Raw genomic sequence first — 21,087 nt, forward strand, 5'->3', positions numbered from 1 at the left:
CAGAGACAGGATACTGTACTGTACTGTACTGTACTAGAAGGGACTACAGATTTGACTTAGCAGAGAAGTTCTTATTTCTTATGTAATTTCAGAGGCAGCGAGCAGCAACTAAGCCTCTGATCAGGTTTAGAAGAGTGGCTGTAGGGAAGAACAGGGATGATACTGTACCAGATGTGTTTTCCCAGGCACTCACTGTGTCTGGAACTTATTAATATAATTACATTTTGAAAAGATAAATAATGTCTAGAACAACAAGACATACTCCTACTGGGATAACTTTTTAAGGTTTCTTTTCTGCTACTACTTCTCTATTTCTTGGGGATATAAACTGCAAATGAAAGCTAATTCAAGTATTTTAAAATAAATGCATTGTATAAAAACCTTTCTGGGTTTTATAAAATCCTGCTTCAAATACACTAAGGTTTGTTGTGAAACATGTAGTTTCTCCTTGTCCTTTTTATGTGAGTTTGACCTCTGTGGTCATCGTCTCTGCAGTAACTGTCAAACTACATACCTCACCGTGGTACACTGCAGGAACACTACTAAAATCTATAAACATACCAATTAGGAAAAAGTGAAGTTCATAGTTTGACAGTGCATGGCTTGGATTCGATATCTTTTGTCCACTCTTGTCTTTTCTATTCTCCCTCTGCGGGTTGCAGGAATTTTTTTGTCTTCCCCTGTTTTTTTCTCTTCTGTAAATATACAGCCACAGAACTTAAACTCAAACTTATTGTTCTACTGCTGATTCTCTAATATTGTTGATTCTGAACCAGATCCATACAATGGCAAGTAATACGGAAACTCTTGAGATACCTGAAAAAACCCTGAAATTGCTTTTCAGTATATGGAGTGTTAGTGTTTTATGCACTCTTTCATAAGGAAGTGAAAAGTAAAATGTAGTAATTGGAGACAGTATTAAAACTAAGTCATAAATATGCAAATTTTAAAAGGAAAACAATTTTTTAGCTTGTTTTTTGGATCCATCTGCCTATTACATTTTTTTAAGTTCAAACAGCAAAACTACTTCTGATTTAACTCTTACATTTTTGGCAAGCTTAATAAAGGACAAATCAAAGCTAAATCAGAGGTATTTACAACAACCACAAATTTAAGCCAAAGTGGGTACTTAAAATGCTCATGTAGTTCTAAATGATGTTCCTTCCAGATGGTGAATTAATGTAATTTTAGCAGGAAGTGAAGTTGCACAAATATGCAGTATTTAGAACACTCACTGATTTAATGTTTCTGTACCCACCAAGGCACAGATGTTGCTTATCATTTTAGTGTCAGTTGTCTCTATCTTTCCAATTATTGCAAACCGAGGAACACAGTTCGCAAGGGCAGAAAGGGGGCTGGGAAGAAATTTGGTTAGTAAACCCTAACTCAAATTCAGTCAGTCTTCCCTATCTTCAGCCCACTTAACCTCTGCAATAGTAACTCCCCTGCCTGGGGAGTATCTCGTTATGATTTAGCGCTCTATTGCCTATGTTGGTTGTCAGTTGGTTTCTAAGTAAAATGTTTTGACCTGTAGAGCTCTCTTTGACTTAACGTTCTGTCCATACTCACCTTTGGCATGTCTCTAAAGCAGTGATCAGAGGGAATACATAAGACAGATCTCTTGGCTTAAACAAAAAGTAGTTCCTGATAGGTCATTTCAGCATCAGAACTAAGTTCATTCCCTACTGCAGAATGGCTTGAACTTACTGGGTATGTTTCAAAACATCTCCCTTTTGCATGTATTTTGCAGCAAGGATTAAACATAATGATGAGGGTATTTCTTTTTTGAGTGCCTGTGGTGAGACATGTTGGTGGAATTGCTGTATTGTGGAATTGCTGCATTCTTAATGTAAAAAACTAGGCAACATTTTCTGCTTCTCCAGCTGAAGGCAGAACTGGGGAGGGAGGTGTGAAAGCCTTGATTATTTCTGTCTAATTCCCTTTTAAAACACTGGTACAAAGCAGAGTGTCGGAGGAGGTGGCAGCTGCTGTGAGCTAAACCCTGTGTAAATTCACCAGCTCAGCATTGGTAACTGCAACATAGAATCCACTGCATTCTCCGTCCACCTCTCCTTATTTTAATAGAGTTTAAGAGAATGTAGTGTAGGACTAGCGTTCTTTTTTTCTGCCTGCTTGACCATGCAAGATACATATCTAGTGGGACTGCAAAGGAACTTTCCATTTCTGTGTGCTACTAGGCAGAACAGCACACAAAAGACTAGCTGTTTGGCTTTGTAAGTTTAATTATGTGTTGAGACACATGCAGTATTGGATAGATGTTTCTCTGCTCACAAAATGATGGAAAAATAGTTATGATATGGTAGCACTCATATTATGCTAATATTTTAAGACTTACTTGGTTAATATGTGCTAATTCACAGCAGTACAGAATTTTGTCCAACACTTTTTGTGTTTAACAACAAATACGCATTCTTCTTCTTTGCACAGGGACTAAAAGGTGACCCTGGTAATCCTGGTGTGGCTGGTCCTAAAGGAGAGAAGGTACTTATTGCCTGTAAAGATGCATGCATATGTGTGTGCGTGCGTGACATGTCTTCAGTACTTGCACATTGTCTTAACTACATGTATGTGATGAACACCTACTGCTGACATTTGTCTCATTTAAGGGTTGAGAAATATAAATACAGGATAGCTGTAAATACAGAAGGCAAGTACTGTTATCACCACAGAAGGGAGAGAATCTCCTTTTCAGAGGAATTCAGAGCAGGAACATAACTTACATGTTTTGAATTGCTCTCTGCATATTCTGATTTGTTCCCATTGACTGAACCTCAAGGTCTCACAGCAAGATTCAAACCCCAATTATCTAATTCTGTGAACATTTACATATTCAGATGTCTTTACATATGTGAGCAGTTGCACTGACTTCAGTGGCTTATGCATGAAAGCTGCAGCTTTTAATTTAACATATGAAAATGTGTTTGCAGGGTTGCTTTTTTAAATTGTGATTCATTTGTGCAGAGGTCTGCCTTTTTTCTTCTGTTTAACCTGTGGTGAACTGTTTACCTCTATGGTATTATTGAAAAAAATATTACTTATATATTTTCATAATTAGAGCATGCAGCTGATGACTATACTGAATTTACTTATGTTATGGTTCATATCTTCTTAAATGCTTAGAGATTAAAAATGTATAACTAAAGAGACTGCTGATTTCTCTGTCCTCTTTTTTTAACTAGGGCGATGTAGGACCTCCAGGACCAACTGCCTTAAGTGTAAGTATCCATAAAACAAAAACAAAAGAAAGGAAAACACTTAGAAATGTGGCAGCTTTTACTTATTTGCAATGCAAATGCTTTCATTATTAAATAAAAGAGCCAACTCCCTCTCTTTAAAATGCCTCTATGTTTTCAAAATTCATTGGGAAGCAGAGAAAAGGAAAATATATAAATATGAGGGAAAGAAAAGCATATTTAAAATATCACGTTTCCCCTCAAACACTATCAGGAATAGTCTTTTTTTATTCTGCGTATAGATAACAGACCAGCTAAAGTGAGAGAATTCACTTGATGCTTTTACTGGAAACATACTTCTATAAAAGCTAGCAATGCTAATTCTTGTTTTTGATATATCATAAATTCTATTGTCTGGTTATTTTATTAAATATTTAGTTATGAGGGCAGTATCATGTGTGTGACACAGTATTGTATATCTAGCATCAGAATGTTTAAATTTGTCAGAAAGTTAAAGGCTAATCTTTATGCACACAATTGCAGTAGTTGGTTATGAAATTTCCCTGTAGTAAACTGCTTGTGGTGAAATTGCATGTGGTGGAATTGTACATGTAGTTTTGGTAACTGCAAAACAAAGCAGTTAAGAACACCAGCTTCATAGTCCAAAAATCATGCTCACTGGGTCTCAGTCAAGACTGAGTACTAATCATCAGAAACGCTATTTCCACCTATGTCACCCTCTCCCAGCTTGAAACACAGGAGCTACCCTTTCCCTATTTTAGTTCATATTACAGCCGTTCACATCACAGCCATCCACATCATATTTTGCAAATGTGACACTTATATGTATTGAAGATAGTAGAGAGGGGGAAAATAAAAATAGTATAGTAGCCCTAGAGTATGTTTGAGGTCTGCAGCACCAAAGTCCCAAACACAGTATGGAAAGAAGTGGATTAAATAGATCGAGAAGAGGATAATGAGGAAATTAATTCTCCTTCAGCCCTTGTTCTCTAAGCAAATACAGTGATAATATGGCATATACTGAATATCAAAGATAAGAGCTGCTCACGTAAGAATTGTTTGGGTAGATGGGATCAGACTAATGGGAGGGGAGTTCACATGCTTTCTGCAGCTGGGCTTTGTGCCACAATGTTTGTAGACAGACGTGAGGACTTCTGTGATGGCTAGTCTTGGAATAACAATTCTTGTTCTTCCCAACCTCTTACAGGTAGTGATTGCTTCATGTAATTAAGAGTTTATATCACCATATCTTCTTTTTAATTCTGTCTGATGTAACCATACATTCTTGCCATTTTTATCATCATCTGTTCCCTTATGAAGGGAACATATGATGACACGGACCTGAGGTAGGGTAGTGCAAAGATCCCTTATTGAAAAACACAATGGTCGGTTATATAGCAATCAAGCCCAGCCACTCCTCCAAGTATCTGCTAAGCATTGTGGCATCTTGTGAGAGGTAGGAAGACATCTCCTGATCCCTGGCAGGCAGGCAGGCAGGCAGGCCAGCAGGACAGGCCCACCGCAGCTGCTGACACGTAGGCAGGAAGGCACACCGTGACTGCTGGTACGCAGGGAAGAAGGCACATCATGGCTGCTGGTATGTAGGGAGGAAGGCACATCATGATCACTGGCAACTCACATGCACACATTCTGGCCACAAATCATAGTTACCACATCATTACTTTCTGTCTTAGAGATTCTCTGCTGTCTTAAACAGTGCCATCCTGTTTTGGTCCCCAACAAAGGTAGACCATGACTTTTTTATTAGTTATCATTATTAGCTATAGTAGTTATCATTAGTTATCATAACAGTATTTCCATTTCACCCTCAATATCAAATGCAGGTTTGACTGTGATAAAGTGATAAAAACAGGAATTCACCTATCTGAATACTATTCCAGAGGAGGGGGCGAAGTCTCCATTCTCTACAGAATACATAACAAGATATTTTGAACCAGGAGCATGACTTCTGCTTTTAGGTGCAAAACATGTGCCAAAATCTTTGATCATGCGTTTTTTAGCCACTATAGTTAGATGCTCATGATATAAGATAATTATTTTACCAGTTCATGAAAAATCTGAAAAATGTTTTTACTTCATATAATAGTATCTGTGTAAATTTCAAAAAACGTTCTAAAGCTGTGGACATTGAATAACTATTTTCCTGTCTGAACCAGGCGATTATAGCATCTTAGGGAGAAATTAGCTGCAAACACACAACTATTTGAGAGTTTATAGATTAAAACTTGGAAATTAACCAAGGTGCCATAAAACTCTATGAGAAATATAGTTTGATTGTCTTTGATGACACACCTCATACACTTCTGGTTCCCTACATTACATTATAATGCTACTACTGATAATACAAATCATTAAAATAAATGTAATAGCAGCTTAATTATACCTCATTTAAGATTTGCCTGATTTAAAGAAGAAATGTCTAATAATAGTTGAGGATGACATTGATCAGTATGAAACAGTCTCTATCAGAAAAAGAGATTGCAAAATTCTTTTCACACAAGGGTTTGTCCATTAAAAAAGCTGTAGAATTATGTGTTTACATATGGAGGTCTTGCCACCTATACAATCTTGTTATCTTATATAATGACCAGATATGCATAACAGATATCAGAAAGAAAAAAAGTGTAATATCAATAATGATGGAAAATCACTTTCTAAATTCTTACAAAGAGCAATATTTCACTAATTTATTTTCTCTTGTTGATTCTACAATTCTAAAAAAAAAAAAAAAAAGAAAACAAACAAAGATGTACCTACCTTTTGTCTTCATAATAAAAAAGTTGATGACCAGAAAGCATTTTGCAGTCTCTGTGTATAGACTTGGGAAATCTTGCAAGTTCTATTATTAATTCAGTTAGTATGTCATTCCCTTTCTTGTAACCTACCTCAAAAAAGAATATGTGAGGTCATACATGATGATTAGTTGTCTTCCAAGTATCAAGAAAAGATTTCCTGAGCATGGATCTAACACAGTTTATTTATGAGGATCTGATACCTGTGCACCAGAAAGAAAATTTCAGTAGTTTCTTGGCTTGTGTATTTGTTGTATTCTGGCTAGATATTGCAGTATAGATGATAGAAGGTGGTTTTAATTTACTTGCAATAATCTGAAATGCCCCAAGCATGTGCAAAGCCTGAAGACAAATGCTCCCCAAAACTCTCCAGGGTGAGATTTGTTTTATAAAAGTCAGAAGTTCTGTCTGAATCCAAGGAATTTTGTCCACAGAATAAAATGAAAAGGCCTCCCAGTAAGGACAGTTCATTTAGGTGAAAGCAATTGAGAATGATGCAAAGCAGCACAATAGAAATGTAAAGAAACATAACTCCTGAATTCCCAGGCTGTAGCTCCACATCACGACCAGCTCTTCCCCCAGAGTCAGCATTTATGAGCTAAATCTATATTATTCATATCACCTATGTAATACTATACAACATAAATAAGAACAGTAGTTCTTATTCATACTGTTATTGGTTATTCTGTATTCTTTCATTCTCTTCATTTCCAAGAGCATAGCAACAAGGATCTCCATCAGGTCTGACAAACATTGAAAGATATAATCAGAAATCTGCTCAGTAAATATAAATTCTATTCTGAGATTCCCAAATTAGATCAGCATAGTTTGGGACTCCATTTGGGATTAAGAAATCTAAATATCCAGTATCTTGATTTCCAAGTGATAAACTAGTAGTATCCCAAGATCGGTGTCTGTTTGCTAAAGTTCATGCCTTACTGAAGATAAGCAGGGCCAATTATGCCCTTAACAGCTCTTTAACATACAGTCAAAATACATGCTGATATCATTAATGGTAAAGTATATTTATTAACAGCCCTTGATTCTAGGTCTGTTACTGCAATAGATGGCTTAGAGTAGATCATGCTTCAGACAGATTCTTACAGGCCTTGAAGGGGTCACTGGAATAGAAATATGATAGTTTTAAGGATAAGGCTCAGGAAAAAGAATGGAGGATATCTATTTTCTGTGTGTTATAGGACCACAGTCTGGTCCTTTTAAATATTTCTTGTGTAAATGACAAAAAAATGACTAGGTCTATTCTGATAGCAGCACCTGGATATGTTTCTAGAGGATCTGAATGTATATTGTTGCATTGTTTGCAGTTGCTATTGGGGGCACTTGGCTTTTCTAAAAGTCATATTCAAAGGTTAGTAACTCGACACGGAAAATCAGAAGCAGCTTTTGAATCGACTGAACATACTCTTTCTGTAGCTTAAATGATACACATTAATAAAAGGGACTGTCAAAGATTTAAATTTCTTTGATTATAAAACGGCGTGCAAATGTTTCAGATCAGTTGATTCAGGCACAGCAAGATGGTACTGCATTGGTACAGCCACTGATGGTTGTCTTCACACTTATTAAAAAGAAACATTTAAATTTTGCAAAAACTGACGTGAGTCTTCAGGGAGATGTTAGTACCCAAAGTACTGAAACATTTTTATGTGACTGTTAACTAAGGGAAGAGACAAGCATGAGGGTGAATTAGTTTAGCAATCTGAAGACAGATTACAACACTGTGGGAATATATGGCCCAACAGGAAGTCTCTCTCCCTGCCACTGTAAATAGTCATGGATTTCTGTTGGCCAGAACTAAAAGAATATGAATGACATGAATGATGGTGGTTAGGGGAAAATCCAATCTTCGAAGTTTGTTTATTTGTGCGACTTCTGTGTTGTTGTGACTTTTATGATACATAATCGTAAAGGGAAGCTATCTTATCTTGCCATAAATAAATAATAGTTCAGATAATATCATGGTTAATATGTCACTGAATGAGAGCTTATTATGTCAGGACCATTCATGTTGTTACAGCCAAAATGTGATATCAGTGTTTCAGTTATGAGCCTAGTTAAATCAAGAGTTTTAAAATCTTCCATTTATTTGGGGCTCATGTATAGTGTCATATATTTATCCTATACTTGGAATCATTTTTAATTTGTCCTAGTGAGAAAATTATTTTTTTCTTTTTATAGAAATGCAAAGTGAATTATTATGTTGGGAAGGGAGAGAAGCGAAAATAATGACGTACTAACATTGTTAGAGCTAACTCCAAAGTAACTTGATATTGCTTTCCAGGTTTGTGGAGGGAGGGAATATTGAGGGGACTTGTGCTCATACTGGAAAGCTAGGCCTGGGACATCTACCTTCCACCCCAGTGCAGAGGGTGTAGTGGGACAGCTCGGAAATGATGCCCTTGCAAAACTCTGCTGCCCTATGCCACTCTTCCACTCGTATTTCTATAGAAATCATATACCAATGAAATAAACTGGGGAAGGTCCAACATTTATGCTGGTCCCAGTATAAACTAGTGCTGTGCAGGTGTAGACTTAGCGAGATGAAGAAAGCTTTAGCCTTCTCATTAGGCCACAGCTCCTGCTCCCCCACTGATATTTTGGAAATGGGCGTTCTCTGCACAGGCGTGCTGGCCCTTTCCAACTGCTGGCCCACATGCAAGGTGTGGGGAGGCAGTGAGAGCCTGCAGCCTCGTGCAGGGCCAGGACGTTGTCCCCAGGCGCTGGCCATCCCGTAGGGGTGTCCTCCTCACCAGGGTAATGAATGTGACAGAATGAGACTGCCTCTTCAGGGAGTCCCTGACAACTGGTGGTGGTCCCTGAGTCAATGCGGAGTTGTCCACAGGTCATCTACAGAAGCACCTAGCAGTAAACAGTAGGAACTCTCTTTCTTCATTTGTCTGTGCTAATGGTACCTGTGAAAATCTAAAGGGTGTCAGTGAATCTCTTGTCTAAGAGGGTTTGGGAATTGCTGAGGCAGAGTAAATCCTGTGCTGCTCAGAAACATAACAACACTCTCTGGGCACCATCATGAAACAGAATTAAAATCCAGAAGAGAATGAAGTTATTGATACTTGGAGGAAAAATCTGCCTGTGTTTTAGAAAGTGTTCAACTGACAGATACAGCGATTATAGTTTCTTTAATGCGTAAACTATGCTCAGAGGTAGTATGTATGGCCGAACTCATGAGTTCCTTGCAGCTGTAACAAACTAGGTGAATGAGCACATGCCAAACTTTATAAAAGGGTAAATAATACTATTGCTTTTGGAGATACGAAATGATTTAATCTGTTTGAAATGCAAATTTCATAGCTCAGAAATGCATTGCTCCGGCAAAACCTTAGTGCTCTGAATAACCTTGTCCAGTTTGATATAATTTAACCGAATATTTCTACCAGAATTCTTAAGCATGCACGCTTAATAAAACTTGTTGCTTGCAGCAATACCAAAGAAGTCAGAAAGAAATTGGTAAGTAGATACCTGAGCATATATTTCTGAAATTAACAGAACTGGAATTAGAATTTGCAGCCCTTGTCTTTCTTTATCTTTCTTTAAGGCAGATATGGAAAGTCTTGTTAATATAATTTCATCTTTCTTAAATGATGAAATCAGAGAAAAAAAAGAAACAATATTGTAATGCAAAATACACTAAGCTGCGAAAAGAAATATATGAAAAAATTATAGGCTCTATGCAGAATCCTGTTGAAGTTAGTAATCACAGGGAGTTTTAAGTATATTCCTTTGATTCATACATTATTCGTACAAATACACTTGACTGTCTCTGATCACTAACTTTGACATGTATGTATGTATTTGAGCACTTTTAATAAAGATTTAAAGTTTTTATATGTTTCCATGGGGTCAATTGCACTACATGAGTCAAGATATATGTATGTATTTTCTGTCCTCAGTTATAGGAGTAGTCCAAAGTCAAGATTGATACTCATCCTTTATTTATGCTGCCTTTCATTTCTTTGGTATTTTAACTTTCTGGGTTACTCTATAAGTAGCAGATCTCTCTTTTTAGTATTTTCAAATGTATTATAGTGCACATTAGGAATATATTTTCAACTTTTCTCTCTAATTATACAATTGCATCCAATTTATTCAGGAATATGTATATTATTTTTAAGTCTTTAAATGTCTAAGTCCCCTGTTAAATCGTACTGTTATCAAGGACCCTTCAGAGAATAAACACTGGGGATTATACTGTTGGGTTGTGCAGTTTTGTCAAAATGTGGAATTTAGTTTAAGAAGCTAGCGACTGTTTTCCGAAGTGACACAGTTGTCTGAGCTGCTCCCTCTCTCTCTGGCATCCACAGCTTAAGCCTGTGCATATCGTGTCAGAAGAGTGACAGGTGAGGGAAGGTAGTGCAGCAATCTCTCTTGTAAAATATATGAAAAGTATTTCTCTTGACACTTGATACGCTGCTTTTAGTTCCTGAGGAAAATGAGTGTCCGTCTGTACGTTCCTGTGAAACTATCCCTTTCAGGAGTTATAAAATACTCATCCAGATGGCACCAAGTGTTTACGCAGAGGCCAAGGCTTAAGTCAGTCACAGACAGACATACCCAAGACTTGCTTACTAAACAGATAATTGAAATGTTGGCTCCCAGGTCTGGTTAAATCGAGCCAAAGGAAGCTCGCACACAAATGTAGCGTGGCGCAGGCCGCGGGAGGAAGCGGCAGACTCAGGCCCGGGCAAGCTCTGCGGTCACTGCTGGCTCTTTGCCCCGTAAGCAAGCAGCAGCAGCAGGTTGTGCAGCTCGCATGTGGGAGTTTCTACAAGTGTCTGTGTAAAGCTAAAATCATAATTCATTTTCTGCAGTATTGCTTAGAAAATCACAAATTCATGTGATGTAATGCTTCTAACTATAGTGCAATTATTTGGCATTTATACAGACCTCGGAAGAGGTAATATATGCTGTCCATATGTTTTTACTGTTGTAATGGGTAACTATTTCAGATGTTCTCCCTGAAAAATCAAGTGCTGGGTTTTGCATATCTTGGCTCACGCAAGCGATCTCTTTCCTATATAACACCAAAAAATAAGACATCCTGTGAGTAGCTCCCATTGCTTAACAAAGGGCAGCCCCATTAAGAAGTGTCTCAGCCAATATTATCCTCTCATTCTTTTTGCATAATGATGAAAAGTAAGGGGGAGAGGCATGCTAGTTAACTAAGGAAAGTATAGACCAAAAATAATTTTATATTTTCATTCTAAATCTTGTATTTTCCTATATATCCCTCTAAGAAGAATCTGAATTTTAACTACAAGCTTTTAATGGAAAGTGAATTTCATGAAAGTATTGAACAGTTCTGTTCTTTTGCATTAGCTATCAAGATCTTTAACTGTCACAGTAGAACTTGATTTTTTTAAATGCTTTTTAAGTATAGAGGCAGATCCTGTCAAGGTAACTCTGTTTAGTGAAATAGAAGATGTTCCAGAATGTTCAGTCCTTTTTTTTTCTTCTTTATGAGGAGAAGATTCATGTCTTGGCCTCACAGAAGAGGCCACACACACAGAACACTCACAGCAGAAGATTTATGTTTTTCAATAATTTGCAGTCTGCAAAATTGGCATGAATATGATTTATATGTCCTTCATTAGAAGAATGATTTAAGAAGTTCTCTATACTTTTTTTATTAAAAGTAGACATCATGTAAAGAATCATTTCAAATGATTTTAAATTATACTTTTTTCACTTAGAAAATAAACCCATGTATAATAGAGGTACTGGATTCATAAAGGGTGAACTTCTGTGAAATTACTCTTCCAGTTTCTCTTTGAAATGATTGTCTCTGAAGTAAATTAAAACAGATTTCAAGTTGAGTTACCAGAGAGAGATGTAGGTATGACCAAACCCAAAGAAAAATGAGGTTAGTGAGAAACCTATTTTCTGTTTGCTTCAGTAAGAAATTATCACGAAAATGTAGCTGATCACATTTTCATGCAATCTGAAATATTTATTGCTAAATGCTGTCCTTTTTCCCACTGAAGTGAATGGGTCGGCAGCAGTTCTGAAAGCAGAAGACGTTGCCTATTCCACTTCAAACTCGAGCAAAACAGCGTGATTGTTGCAGGAGCAACAATCCCCCCAAACATGGGGTCCAATCTTTCAACACACCGACCCCATTTACTTCAGTAGGGATATGAGTGGGACCAGATCACATTAGGAAATGCTGAAGATGTGGATATTTGAAAGAAGTGATTGTCAAATTTCCCCCACTAAATTGGTAATACAATAACAAATTGACCATTTGTTCATGAATTTCCTGTGACATTTTTTGCATTTTAGCATAACAGCAAAGTGTGTCTACAGGCTCTGTGGGTTTTCTGTGTAAGTAGTGATGGGCAATTTTGTTATTGAGAAGAGGAAAGCATCATAGTCTTATTTAAGGTCTATGTTTTCCTCACCCACCCATTTGGGCTACTTCAAGGAGGGCAGTGGGATAGTCACAGGAAAGAGACTGACTTGAAAATACCTGGCAAGCCAACACTGTAGTGACCTTGACTTTGGGTAAGGTATTTGTATTTTGACTTCTTTGCTTGCTGAGGGTAAACCCCATTCTTAAAAGAGAAGAAGCCACAGATTTCCCTGCAATTAGGTGGAAACAGACCGGAGAGGGAAATATCCTCAACACAGGTTAGAAGGTTCACAGTGAAAATCATGACCTGCACAGTAAAATTTATTGCCTGGTAACACCTCCAGAGACGTAGATGAATTTAAGGCATAACTAAACTGTATCCTGATGCATCTTGTCTGTTTTGCTGCCTCACTGGGGCATCCTTGCATGAGTGCAGCAACAGCAACCCTATCCATGCTTTATGCAGGATTTGGCAGGCTTGGGAATGCACTGTGATTCTTTCAGGCTGCAACTGTTTACTGTAATCCTACGTTATGTTACTTTAGGATTCTTCTTGAAATCACTGGTCGCTTTTTACCTGGCTATCGGTTTGTGTGATCTTACACTGCTGTACTTTGTGTGATCTTACACTGCTGTACTTGTGGACTTTACAGAGGGATCTTTATACACCTGATTCCTCAGTGTGCCAGAACTTTTCTTTATACTATCTTTATACTAGTGAGAACTGTGCATTGAAGAACTAGGTCAAGTCTCTGCAGTGGGAATCACCCAGCAATTCACTTCTAAGGGAAAATTCTGCTGTTGATTTTCTTATGTACTGTTTCAGTAGAACTATACCTTTCTGTTTATAAACATAATTTCCAAACTGCTTTGCCATATCCTGTTTATGACAGCTGGGTCTTTTTAAAGTAGCAAGCTATAAAAAATCACATATTCAGATGTCAAAAAATGACCTGTTCTTACATTGCCACAAGAGCTGTTTCTGCATAGCTAATTTAGGCTTTGTCTGTGTCTTTGCTTGACTTGCCTCACTAAACTTCATGCACTTTCTCTCTGTCTAGTAGCATTTATTCCATAAAAATAGGGGTCATATGTAAGCCTGAATCGAGAGTGAGGAAAAAAATGGATGAAATCAGTTTTATATATAGGAAATAGAAAAAAAAATCTATAAAGGTCTATGATGAAATACTTTTTGTGCCTAAATGAGACCTTTTGTATTACTATTAGCATTTGCATTGTATATCTGAATTGTGTTGAGAAGGAAAGGCTGTTGTGTTCAGAATCTATTTCAGAAACACTATCTAACAGTGCATAAAGCAGCTGTCTAGCCTTCTGTTTCAAAAACTATTGGGTACATTTTGAATTAACTTTCAGAATACTAAAAATATACTTACTTGTATAATACTTGTTGAATATGCTTTTGGCCTCAGCTGTAAGCTTCCGGGGGAAGTAATAAGAATAACAACTTTAAGTAACTTCACTCTTCCACTTCAGCTGTTTTGATATTTTTAATTGACCAAGAGGTCACGGTAAATGCTTTGCTTTTGTTCAGAGTGTGTTCTTAGGCAGTTACCTTGAACTATTAAATTATGAACCAAGTCTCCACAGTGCCTCTATGTATGTTTGTCTTCATGTAACAGGTAATTAAAATTTGTTTTGTATCTGTATGGTCACATGACAGGATTTTAGCCCTTCTCCTGTAGTACACAGCTCTGATACTTACATGCCAGCTAGTACACTTTAAACTGATACCTTATGAAACTTAAACCAGTTTAACTGGCTGGACTGTTAGTTGATATTTCTATCAGCTACCTTCCAAACACATTTCACTTCTTCCATCTCAAGTTTATTAACTCTCATAAGGTTGTATCTCCAGTTACTTGCCAAAAATGTTAACCTAGAGTGCATTGTCTGCAAATTTTAATAATCATTTTGTATTATCAAAGATTAAGATGGTTAAGATGTTCAACAAAGCATATATCTAATTATTTCATAATAGCGCTGACATTTTTATGGTGTCATAACTACATAATAGTTTATTTGCTACAGATATTTACAATACGAGATGCAAATTATTTTAAAACTTAACTTATTCTACTGTAGTATTTTTTAAATCTACCACTTTTTCCATATTCCTTAGACTAAACCTTAGTCTAAGTTTTGATCATCATTTTGTTTAAATATCCGTGAGCTTGTGCTTCCAGGCATTCCCGCTTTTTCTTTATCTGACCTCACATCCAATATATTTTCCTTTGCCCAAACTTTCCATTACAGTTTACTTCTTCATAAAGGAATTCACAAGTTTCCACTCTCAACTTCATTTTCAAGATTGTACAGCCCTGTTCTTGGCTGTATGTCATGTTTTATCTTTTTCTGTAGCCCTTCTCATTCGCAATCTTCCTAAGTTTCAGGTACACCTGAGCCCACCTCCAGCTCACTGGCTTTTCCCCCCAAGCTGCACATTAATGTTTGAAACATATTTCCACTTCATGTTCATCAGGCTTCGTCAGACACGTAACTCCAAGGGACTTACCTGACCAAAGAAAGATACAGGTTATAAAGACTACATGTGTTATTTTAATTCGCTTCTCCACAAAGTTCTTAGAAGGGAATCATCTTCCAGTCTCAAAGGTGGCCTGACAGAGTCAGGAAAATCCCATGTATATTAGACCATCTCTGTAAGAATGCCTTGTGTTTTCCTGTTCAGCTGATGCCACTGGAATAGTGCTGTTCTTAAATCTCCTTTTGCCTTGTGCTATTTCTACACCTCCTTTTGCCTTATTGCCATTCCCATGCCATTGCCAATACAAGACTACCTGAGTAAAAAATGACGTATAATGGTCCTTTTAATTGCTTTGGATGTTACCACTCATGTTTACCTGGGAAAGTAGTACACATGAAATGGATTGCCTTTGGATATAAAGATTTTCAACACAATCAGCAGAATATTCCATAAAACCATATGACAGCATATATTCTATTTCTTTCTCTTTCCATCTGTGGTGGTGGGAAGTTCTTTAGAAGGGTTTTGTCTACCAGCTGTGCCTTCTATAATTTAAGGAAGTGGAGAATCAGGTCTTTGATCTCCAGAGGAGGATCTCCAGAAGTTAAATAGGGAAAAGACTAAGTCGGTTTTTTGGTCTGCCTTCTTACAAATACATACTCCTTTTCTGTGACAAACTTTTTAGTTCATTGTCAAGTTTTATAGGAATTTAACTGGCACTGTTTTACTTATCCCTTTAGAGAGATTTTCCTGTTGAAATGGTTTTTCTTTCATTCTTTCTGCAGGTTTCTTTGGGCAGTCATTTAAAGGTTGTGGTTAGTTTTATCGAGGATCTCATTCAGTGAATGGTGAATAGTGAAGGTGTTGCTAATTCATTACCATTGCTAGGTTATTACAGTTTTACAGCCATGTTATTTAACATGGTCCATGTTGTCCTATCACTTTTTAAACCAAAGATCCCTCTGAAATTAGTGTGAACTTTTACCTCAATTTCAATGTCAGGATATGGCTCCTTGTACAGTGCAGTCCTCCCTGCCTAGTTACCAATTGTGAGCAGCTCTCCTCCCTTTCCTTGAAGATAAACCTTCTTATCTGGTTCCTTTTTCTTGACAATAATATTGTAGAGAGAGAGAAGAAAAAGAATAAAAGTCCAGAATAAAAAGTTGGCTATTAGTTATCATTATTGTGCAGATATATTGTTGTAGAATTCTTATCCCCTTGGAACCTCATTGTGCAGATATGTGAGGCAAAGTATTTCCGCCTTCATAAAACAGATGTTGAAGAGTTTCATCTCATTTGCCTACATCAAATTGTCACTAAAAATGAAATATTAACAAAACAAAACTCCATCTCTTCCTGAATTCCCAGAATTTCACTACAAAGATAGAATATCGATAATAGTTGGACAGTGAGAATTCTTAGCAAATTTGCAAACTATCTTGGAGAGAAAAAAACAAGATTTACAGAGCTCATATTAACGTATTGCTTTATAAGCAATGTATAAGCTATGTAACTGTACCGTAATTAACATGCTAAGATTTATTGGCCACACCATGTTTTTCATTGTCATGCATATTCTAGCTCCATAAAGTTGGAGAAAATAAAGGAAATAAAAAGTAGGCAGCAGTTTTGTAAAAGATCCTATATCTTACTTGTTAACATTATAAATTGAAGTGAAAGAAGAAATACTCTATAGTGAAATAATGTCTGAGGTATTTTTCTAGCTTGAGTAGTTGAAGGTGGAGAAATGATAAGAAAAGCTCTGGAACTTAGTACTTTTATTTAAAACTGAAGCCAGACTTCATTTTAATCAAGTGATAATGTCACTTAAAGCAAGCAATTTTGACATGGTCAAATTACTTTCTCAAGTTTATCTTGGGAATTAGAGATCGTTAAGTTTTTTTTAAGTTCATTTCTGGAAATCTGAACATTTGTGTTAAAACTTGATTCTTATTGGGCTTCAGTTTATCCATATTTGGGGTAATAGAGTAAAGATGCATAACTGATTCTAAATAAGGAGTTCAGAAGTTCACCAGATGTATAAGTAGAGCTGACATAATAAGTGGATCTGAGAAATCTAAATGATTAACTGTTGTTAAATAAAGTAAAATTATTTAATTTTGTCATGCCTTGTAAGAGTATGCAATATTACACTGAAATTTTTTTAATTATACAAAGTAGAACAGTTCTATATTCTTTTCTGATTATATCAAAGCTCATTTCATACTTTTTATGACCAAAATGGAAATTGGATAGCTTCCCCAATGTCATTTTAAGAACTATTTGTGTTCCAGGATGACTGATAAGGCAAGGGGGACATTGTTCTGAGCACAAAGCTGTTACTTGATGGCTTTATGATTGTATTGTACATTAATCAGATATAAAATTAAAGTCTCAAAAACAGTCTCTGATTCTGTGACTGGAAGGACAGATCCTTGCATTGAATCTGAAAGGAAGGCTCAGAAGTAGAGTGCGTATTGAGATACCTGAAGCTCCTGTGCCTGGCCAGGGGAGAGAGCAAAGAGGGGGCTCACAGGGTTTTGAAAAGGCCAGCCAGGCACACTGGGGAGACTGCAGACAGCTGATTCTTACAGCAGAGTAAGGATCAGGCCTTCTGCTATGTTTAGGCCATGTGAGCATGTCCACTTCCTTCACCCTTTCCCTCCACTGCCTATATTTGAATTTGAGTTGTAGAGTAAGTTGTCCTTCATTTAATATAGCTTGTCTGTTTTCTTACGGCATTTTAACTTAAGAAGATAAGTAGCTGTTCATAAAAAGCTGTAGCTAATTATATTTATAACTATGCTTAAGTAGTGCTGACTTACCTCTTCTTGTCCAAGTAATTCAGTCTTTACATGGAGGAACGTGAGTAATAATTACTGTTTGCATTTTTTCCGCTCTTGAATATAACATCACCCTGAAAGAGGTTATTAGGAATAAGCTATTTTTATTATTAGAAATAAATGCTTTGTCTTGACATCTGGCTTTTTGGCATAGTCTCACTTGTATAGAATAATGCAAGATGAAAATAGCATTGAATGTCATATTTGTTTAATGTTGTATTTTCAGGGTTTGCCAGGATTGGAGGGTCCCCAAGGTCCACCTGGCAAAGAAGGTCAAAGGGTGAGTAAACTCTGTGAACAACTGGTGGGTGTGCTAACTGTCCTTGATGTGTTACTTCTTTCTAAGCACTAATAAAAAATTGAAAGGTGGCAGCTGAGTATGAAGCATGCTGACAACAAAATGAGCTTTGACATTTGAGGTTTCTCCTCAGTTGAAGGAGATTTAACGATTTAAACCATCCAAAATGTTTTAATGACTGACAGCACAGATGCAGATATTGTCATTGCCCACCATGCTTCTGCTGTAATTCTAAATGAAACAATAATAAAAGTGCTCCAAAGTTTTAGTTTTATTGCAGGGATAGACCATACCTTACTATATCTAGGACTATATCTAGGATATATGACAATATGAATTTAGGGTCATTACCTAAAATATTAACAGAAACCAGAACTAATGTCCCAATTTTTGCTGTAGTTACTACTACGTGATTATCAAGTCCTAGTATACATATACAAAGAAGAGAAAAACAATAGGAGAAGAAACAGTTGAGAATTATGCCCAAGACATGAAATAAACCTTGGTTATTCAGGTTTTTAATATAATGAAGTAGTTGACTGGTTTCTCTTTGTTTCTTATGCCTTTACTTTCCCTGACTTACTGAATTTGTAGTTCAGCAGAAAAGATAATGATATAATGGTATTTATTGTTCTGATACCTCAGGAAATAATTTGTTCTTGAGAGTCCACTCCTTAAAGTTTGGGAAGATGCTCAGACTTAAATGCTTCAATATTTATCCAGATTAAACTGAGCCCAATGGGTGATTTTCAATTTTGGTCCATCATTAATTCTTGGTTAATTTAGGCATCATGATTTTTAGTATCTGAGTTAAATTATCTGCAGTGAAAACATTTAGTATCATTCATCATTGATCTTAGTCAACTACAGTGACTCCTGATCAGTGGAATTATTAAAGGCCAGTTTAGTAATTCTAGTAATAGTAATACTATTGACATAAGACCAGTTCTTTAACAAAATGAGTAATGGCCTATAGGCCTCAAAGCTATATTGTTGTTGTTTCTTTAAACAGTAGCTTGTTGTTTTCTTGAAGTTATAAAAATAGTACTAAATTTCACCTAAGTTAAATGTTAATATTTGAAAGCTGAGGTTTTTTAAGTTTCAAAGTAAGGATAGAGAATCCATGCAAACAAAGACAGCATAGTAAGGGTGTAGCAGAAGTTATGTAGAGAATATAAACATGGGATTATGGATTTGCTGTTAGAGATTTTATAATTATTATGGCTTACTGCTGTGCATTTAAGAGACATGAGGTATGAAAAAGCTGCAGATATCCAGTTTTAGCATGTTTTTCTGTGGAGTATTGAATCTGCAAAAATACACAGTTTTGTGTTTCTCCTATGGGAACAAGTATAAATATGACTGTGTTTTAGAGACAGCTATCTCTTTGAGCTCCTTAATTTTCTGAAGCAAAGGCTCTGAGTTAACATGTAGTATTATATATAATGCTGAATAAATGATTATGGAGATGCTTTTTTTCCATTTCGCAGTGGAAATTAGGGTGTTGATAAATTTATAATGGTCATTTCCTGTTCATACATAAAATTAAACTGCTGTTGTACGCCAATATATGTATAAACAGGAGTGCTGATTGTTTTATAATCTCAGCCTTGCACACAGTTGCCTTTAGCCAAACAATGGGAACAGCAGACTTTAGAGTCTCAGCATCTGTCTTTATCTTTCTACCAGTGAAATGTTCACAACAATACTCATGTTCCTTTTTTAATATTCTACTAGCCGCCACCACCGCCCAAGAATTAATAACTTAGTTTGTCATCTTTAGTGAACTCATACAAGGATTTGCATTTCCAATATGTTTAATTACACAATAACATACTGATTTTAACAAGATCTCTGCTCTGTTTAATGACAAACAGGGCAGGACACGTCTAATGTCTATTTAATATTCCTTTTTACTTAATTGTAGATGTCATGTTCCCCTGTTCTACTTGCAGCAGGTCCTCCATATGTTACATATTATATGAAGTTACCAGTTTTCTCATGGGCTTTCTTTTGAGCATGAAGGCACCATACTAAGTGTATAACTAACTGATGATTTTTCTCCAACAAGATGTCCAGATCTAAATTTGCTATTGTGTCCATTTTACAGATTGGAACTGTAATGTTTTTTTTAAAAAAAAAAGAAACTATCTATTCAATTTGGACGCCATACTTTAAGAACCCTGATTTTTGTATTCTTTTCATTTGCATAGTGCTTGACATATTGAAAGTTCTAATTTCCACTTACTTCAGCAACATTTTTAAGTGTTCAGCACTTTTGAAAATTAGGTTTAATTAGATTAATAGGGAATACAGACAAGAAATATTAAGTGTGTAAATTAGAAGCCTCTGAACATACATAAAAACATGATCTAAGGAACTAAGGGAAAATGACAGTGTTAATGGTTGTGTGTCAAAAACTCAAAGAAACGTGGAAGGCTCATCTTAGAGCTAGTGACTTAGGTAAGAGAGAGCGTAAAATGAGATTAAAAGGGAAGAAGAAACACCACGCGCCAGTGGGTTTCTACCCTCTCTGACTTGGCCTGATCCATGCATTTTCATTTCATTTTCATATTGTTTTGAAATGAGATTTTCTTTAATATTGTCCAAGATCACAGAGTTTAATATTAGAACTATCAATAGATACTGAAGATTCAAACTAGTCTCAAAGTGGACCAGTCTGTTGACTATAGAAGGAACCTAGGGCAAATATATCCCTACCCATCTTAAGAGGAATAAGCCTGGATAGCAGCATTTCTTTCACCTCACAGGAAAAATCTGTATCAAAATTTATATGATATAATAAATAAATAATTATTATTATAGAAATGCAATATATAATTATATATAATTGTATATAATTATAATAAAAATAAAGAATAATGCTTTGTAGGTTCTTAGTTCAAAATTATGCTAAGCTTGAAAAGTTTATTGATGCGTATGTGAAATCTATTAACAAGCACAAATTTGCAATCTCACTGAATAAAATGATGACTATAGGCTTTTATTTCAAGAGCAAAAAAAATC

The 21,087-nt window shown here is 36.1% G+C and overlaps 1 protein-coding gene across 7 annotated transcripts in view; it reads left to right on the forward strand.

The window, feature by feature from the left end:
- The window catches only part of COL19A1 (collagen type XIX alpha 1 chain), a 212,564-nt gene that overhangs the window by 103,737 nt on the left and 87,740 nt on the right, over positions 1 to 21,087 (forward strand). For all 7 annotated transcript variants that reach the window (XM_064508635.1, XM_064508637.1, XM_064508634.1 and 4 more), the window contains 3 exons: positions 2,449 to 2,502; positions 3,201 to 3,236; positions 17,989 to 18,042. In XM_064508635.1, coding sequence (XP_064364705.1) covers positions 2,449 to 2,502; positions 3,201 to 3,236; positions 17,989 to 18,042 — 144 coding nt within the window. The remainder of the gene's footprint in view (positions 1 to 2,448; positions 2,503 to 3,200; positions 3,237 to 17,988; positions 18,043 to 21,087) is intronic.

The sequence above is a fragment of the Dromaius novaehollandiae genome, chromosome 3, assembly GCF_036370855.1.
Source record: "Dromaius novaehollandiae isolate bDroNov1 chromosome 3, bDroNov1.hap1, whole genome shotgun sequence".
In the NCBI taxonomy this organism is placed as follows: Eukaryota; Metazoa; Chordata; class Aves; order Casuariiformes; family Dromaiidae; genus Dromaius; species Dromaius novaehollandiae.